This window comes from Mesitornis unicolor, unplaced genomic scaffold (assembly GCF_000695765.1).
Source record: "Mesitornis unicolor isolate BGI_N332 unplaced genomic scaffold, ASM69576v1 scaffold23511, whole genome shotgun sequence".
Taxonomy (NCBI): Eukaryota; Metazoa; Chordata; class Aves; order Mesitornithiformes; family Mesitornithidae; genus Mesitornis; species Mesitornis unicolor.
The window spans coordinates 2,091-8,208 of record NW_010163439.1 but is presented as its reverse complement, the minus strand read 5'-3'; the positions used below and the strand labels follow the sequence as shown (position 1 = coordinate 8,208).

At 54.2% G+C, this 6,118-nt stretch overlaps 1 protein-coding gene across 1 annotated transcript in view; it reads left to right on the top strand.

Annotated features, from left to right (window-relative positions):
* Nucleotides 1-86, top strand: part of LOC104548066 (SH2 domain-containing adapter protein F-like) — a 10,783-nt gene extending 10,697 nt beyond the window's left edge. The window contains 2 exon segments of the mRNA XM_010193980.1: nt 1-4; nt 7-86. The exon segment at nt 1-4 is cut by the window's left edge and continues 91 nt beyond it. Coding sequence (XP_010192282.1) covers nt 1-4; nt 7-86 — 84 coding nt within the window.
* The last annotated feature ends 6,032 nt before the right edge of the window (nt 87-6,118 follow it).

The following is a 6,118-nucleotide window of genomic DNA, read 5'->3' as shown; positions in this document are numbered from 1 at the left end:
CCCCCCCCCCCCCCAGCCGCAAGCTGCCCATCAAGGGGGCCGAGCACATGTCCTTGCTTTATCCGGTGGCTATCCGCACCCTATAGTCCTCACCTATCATGAGCCAGGCTTGAGGCCAGGTGCACCCGAAACTGGCCTGTTTGCAGGGCTGAGCACCACTGTGCTAAGGACAGGCTCTGGACCAGCAGCCGGCGAGCAGCTCGCTGGGCATGGCCAGCGCTGTTGGGGATTGCTGCAGCCGGACCCCTCACCCTGCTCTCTCGGGGGGCTCCCAGACACTGGTTTGGGATGGCGCTGGGGGGACCCTCCAGGCGAGGCACTGAGTGGGGCTTGCCGGCTGCCCACTGTCCTCTCCTGCCTCCAGGCAGAGCTTGGGATGCAAGGACTGGAGCTGGGGCCTTGGAGAGGCCTGGGGGGGGGCGATGTGCAGGAAGAGGGGGAGAAATCATCTGTGAACAGGCCCGAGGTGCCTCCGTGAGGGCGCCTGGCTCTGCCCACAAGAGACGTAACAGCCGTGCCCACAGGTGAGGAGGCAAGCAGGGGCCTGCCTGGGGCTAGTGCGGCATGGGGGGGCCAGGCCAGCGATAGCCCCCAGTTGCACGGGTGCTCTGTACTTGCTGCCATCCTTTGCCAAATGTAAATAGTGACCGGTCTTGGCCGCGTGCGCAGCACTGCTGCCTAATAAAGCGGTGCATGGTCACCTCCTGCTCTGTGGGGACTGCACGCCTGCATCCCATCACCACCTCAGGTGGGGGATTGGTGTGGCAAAATGGCGGGGAAGGGGATTTTGTTACACAAAAGATCCAAGTGAATTGTTTTTTCCTTTGCTCCTGCTTACGCTGGAACCCATGTGCCCGAGCAATCCAGCCAGCTCACTGATCTGAGACACAGGGCACAGGGGATGCTGGTGGTCATGTCCTTGCTGTCTTTAGCACCCTTCATGGGCCACGATGAGCTGATTTTGTACTTGCCTGTTATTTCCAGTAGAAGTGGGTGTTCTTTGGGATCTTTTGCCTCCTTGTTTTTGTTCACCCCTCATCTTGGGCAAAATCCCTGAATTTCCCAGATCTCCTGTTCTCCTCTGGATATTAGTGGCTCCGGTCCTGTTCTTCATCTTCCTGACGTTGTCTTTGGGCCATCTCTCTCCTTCTCTTCCTTTGGCTGAAGGTGCTCTGTAGTGCTTAATTCGTACCTTGCCTTTTAACCTTGTTCCTGGTGTTGCTTACTACTGTACCCATGCACACACATTTCCTCCATCCATGCCCCAGACGAAGCTCGGTCTCACTGCCACTGCCCTGCAGCACATTCCCTTTCCCCTCCACCCCCAGGTGGTCCCGCTGGGCTCTGCAGAGGGGCTGGCAGCAGCAAATTCACTGCTGGACCAGCAAAACCTTTTGCATCAGTGGCGCAAAGCGCTCGGGGCATTGGATGTGTAAGCGGTGGCTTGAGGAAGGGTTTGTGAAAAAACATCATCCTCCCCACTGCCTGCTCCCAGGAAGGAGCTGGTCCTGTGAGATTGCTGGGGGGGGAAGGAGGTGATGGATGGGACTCTGAGGACCTTGCGTGGGTGAGCCCTGTGGCCACAACAGGGACCCTGCTCTACCATCCAGGGCTCTGGGGTTTTCCACACTCAACCTGTAGTTGGGGGATCGCTGTCCTGACTGCCCATCACAGCTCTGAGCTGCTGTGGGGACCATCAGGCATGGCCAGTGTGGTCCCTGAGTGCACTCCGCAGCTGGGATCCTGCAAAAGCTGTGCTGGTTTGCTCCAGGATGCCTCAGCCTCTGCCGCTCCTTAAAAGGCAGCAGTTGGGGCTGATTGGGTGCCCGGTGTCTCCTTACAGCCCTGCTCGGCTGCCGGCAGTTCTCTGGCTGCCTCTCTCCATCCCAGAGAGGCATTCTGTCCAGCGGGGATGGAGACAACTCCAGCTGGAGGGTTTTTTTCCCAGCAGTGCCACACCCGAGCCTGCAGAAAGGGCTGGAGATGCAGAGAGCTGCAGAGGTGCTCTTGGGATGCCTTTGCTGTGTTTAAAAGGTTTCCAGGGCCCTCAGCAGCCCTGCTGTGCCCTGGCGGCTCCAGCACAGAGCTCATCCCAGGGGATGCTCTGCCTTCCCCATGGCTGCATCTGGCAAAGCAGAGGCTTCTCAGATGTGTGCAGCCAGGGAACAAAGGTACAGGAGGTCCTCCCCACATACTGCATTGTGGTTTTTTTCTCTGAGAAACTGTGGTGGGGAGCAAACTGCCTGGCAGCCAGTGCTGGCTGCACCAGTGAGCTCGCAGCCTCCTGGTGAGATCCTGCCCAAGCAGCCTGGCTCCATCCCGGGGGCAGCCCTGCTGAGCACTAGGGTGTGTGAGACCTGTGTGCTTGGCACCAGCTCCCCAGAAACAGTCACGGACCAGCAGGACTGCTCTGGAGCTGGGCTTTGTGTTCCGAGTGCTTCAGCTGAGCAGCGCTCAGTCTTCCCTGTTGCAATTACATCCCTCCTCAGCCTTCTCTTCTCCAGGCTAAAGAAGCCCAACTCCTCAAGCATCTCCTTGTTCAGCATGTTCTCCATCTCTGGTCATCCTAGTGACCCTTTACAGGACTCTCTCCTTGTACTTGGGATCCAAAGCTGGACACAGTATCCAGACATGCCCTCACCAGTGCTAAATAAAGGGAAATAACCACTTCCTTTGACCTGCTGGCTACACTCATATGATAACCTGGGTTGGAAGGGACCTCAGCAGTTCTCTAGTCCACCCTCCTGCTCCAAGCAGTGCTAGTGTTGACCAGAGTCAACAAGGGCTTTTTTTGAGAGAAGCAGAACTTCCCTAAGCCTAGCTAGGTTTTTCCCCACTCTTCGTGGCATTACCAGGAGGGACTGGACACCAGGGGTGAAGACAGCTGCAGATTCACTGCAACCTGAGGGCAGTGCCCCCAGCCCAATGGGGCCTCCAGCTCCACGTGGGCCCTCATGGGAAAGGAGGACCAACAAGAAGGATGTAGGAGCAGGGCGCAGGACACAAAGCCATAGCGAAGAGCCAGCCCACAGCTTGACAATGGGTCAGGGGATGGACAGGATCTCAAATGGGGCAGTTCCAGGCAGGTCCTGGATCCTGTTTGGACCTGGGGAAGTCTCATTTTGGGATTCCCACAGGAAGTGTATGACTCTGGGTCTGGCTGGTGCGCTGCAGCCTCTGTGATGGGAGCTGATGAAGAGCTCCCCAGAAAATTTGTATTACCTCTTTTGCAAGGGTATTTCAGTGCTGTCTTTTGCTGTCCCGTGACTGAAATGAGTGTTGTTTGGAAATAAGGGGTGGGGAGGCAGCCATGCGACAGGGCAGGGAGGTTATGGGAGATCCCCATTCATGAGGATGCTAATCCCTGCGGACAAAGGCCTGAGCAACCTGATGTGGCTTTGAGGTTAACCCCGTTGGGAGCATGAAGGCTGACCAGAGACCTTTGTCCGTAGTGGTTCCCAATCCAGTTGTGTCCCGGCAATCCCCTGTGTCCTCCTGGCTGCCTCTGTTCTCTCTCTCTCCTCCCTGCAAGTGAAACAGCTCTGTCATTCATCGCCTGATCTCTAGTCCCTTGCTAAGCCCCCCATAATCGCCAAGCTGTTTTAGCATGCTGCAGGCCCTGATAATGAGGGAAGGAAGTTTTGTTTTGTAATTGGATTAGTGCTGCTGGGAACATGCTCTTGCACGGTGGTCAGGGCTGAGCTGGCCTGGCGTCCCAGCCCTGTGCCACTCTGCCTGGTTGTGGGCCAGCTTGGGGCTGCGCTTCTGCCCAGGACTCGCTGGCCAAAAGATGCAGTCTTACAGGAGGAAGGCAACCAAGAGGGGTGAAAGGATGATTCAGGGCTGAATTTGAGCTTGCCCTCCTTGGAAGCTGGGGCATATTTGCTGAAACTTTGTCCCAGTCCCTGATGCCTCCCGCCTGCTGGAAATGAAGCACTTGGGTTGGCTTCAAGTCCAACATCAGCCTCATCACCCGCCCCAGCACACGCCATCAGTGCTCCTGCACAAATCGCAGGGCTCAAGAGCATCGCTGGTAACTGATCCTTATGGACTGGGTGAAACCCTCAGATGTGTGCAGGGTGTGGTTTGTCATCTGTGCCCCCTCCCTGCCCCTCTGGCCTGGAGAAGTTTCCCTAAGCCCAATTCTAGTCATTAGTTTAAAAACCCAGCCCTAGCAGTGATGCCTACATCACTTGAATATCCCTGAAAACACAGTGCTCTGTATTCTGCCTCCAACCACAGCAATCTGCAGAAGGATCAAATAACCCAACAGCTCAGCTGCCAAAGTTTATAGTGAAGAAGAGAAATTTGTTCCTGATCCCTGTGGGCTACCAGCAGAATGTGCAGTGTAGCACACACAAGCATGTGGCACACACATGGCCCAGCTGAATGCCTCCTTTAAAATCTTCTCATGAAGGCCAACAGATTTGATACAAGGGACAAGTTTCAGCTGCTAACTCACTGACCACCCTTGCTCAGTCCCTTTGTACACTTCCCCAGCGTTGTCTCAAACCAGTTCCTTGCTCCTGGTACCCTATTGTCCCAAAACATCCATGCTTGGATGCCTCCACTGAATTTTCAGTCTATATTTGTGAGCAGTGCTCTCCTTTCTCTTGCACAGTTTTGGAGGCTCGTCTCCAAAACCGTGTGCTTGGGCAGATCTTCCAGGTGAGATCTTCCCGGTGCCTTGCTAGTGATGGGGCTGTGTCCCTCTCAAAAACGCATCCCAGGCATGATGACTCCTGACTCCCAGCCCTGCACTGCTTGCTGTTAACATTAGTGGGGTCATCCCAAGACTGGGGTGGAGGAACAGTGCTAGAAGCATCTCTTTGCTCAGAGACACCCCTTTTAATACAACCCATCATTTATTTGATTAGCTGGCTCCTCCTCTGATATATCCATACCCATGACTTCCCGCATTGGAAACTGGTTTGTGTTGGGTTGGCAAATGAAACTCCTTCCTTCAATCTAACCAGCCTAAATGCACTGCATCACCTTGTCTAAGTTAATTAACAAAAATCATTACGTTGCACTAAGACAATGTATCTGCGATAAATTCTGTCTCCATTTGCCTTCCTTTCTTGAATGAGTTTCCTTCAAAAGAATCTTGGAAGGGTATGAAAGTCTACATATGTTGTAATCTCTCTTTTCCCTTTTCTGGATGTAGGAGGCACATTTGCTGCATTTGTTTGCTATTTGAGCCATACCCAAGTTATCCTAAATCTGGTCCTTCCTTCGCAGTGAGGTGACCTTGCTCCTTCCCTCCCTCCCTCATCTCATGAATTCAAAGTGTGTCCTCATCTGGTGGTCCTGCCTCAGGCATTCTCTGTCCTTCACACCATGCTCAGCCTGATGACCTGTGCAGCTACAGCTCTTAATTTCCAGGATAAGTGTATGCATGCTGGATTTTTTGTCATGAAATGGCAGCACGTAGCAAGTCCTGATCTGTGCCTGCGTGGGACCAATGGGCTCCCTGCACACGTGTGTCCTCTCTCGCTGTTCCTGGACAGCACAGCGTGCCGTGATTTACTGCCCATATGCAGCATTACAGCCTCTCTGTGCATGCACAGCGCGTCCTGATTTACCACACACATTAAGGGTTACCTTTCTGCAAATTCACAGCACGTCTGGTTTTAGTGCCTGTGCTCAGTGTGCTCTCTCTGACCACGCACAGCACGTCCTGATTTACAGGGAAGGCTCTTGCATCTATTTGCCTCCATGTAGACCACCTTGAGTCACTGCTCGCACATGCTGCTGCCCCTCTCCAAGGGCAGCAGTGCCTGATTTGCCCCTTGTGCCTGTGGTGGTCTTGGATTTACCGCATGTGCCGTGGGTGGGTGCTTCATGCAGTGTAGTGTGGCCTCCACGTGCTCACAACACCCTAATTTATTGCAGTTGCGTTTGTTGCTTTCCCTTGCATGAGCCTTGCGGCCCCTGGACAAGAACATTGCAGCAGTGCTTTCAGCATGTGTGCAAGGCACCAGCATTGTGTCCCAACATCTGAGCAACCCCTAACTCTAACTGGTAATTTATGGCAAAGACTACAAACTCTGTGCTGCACTTAATACCCTTTTCCTTCTGCACATGCAGGCTGTCCAAACCTCCTCTGACCCCATCT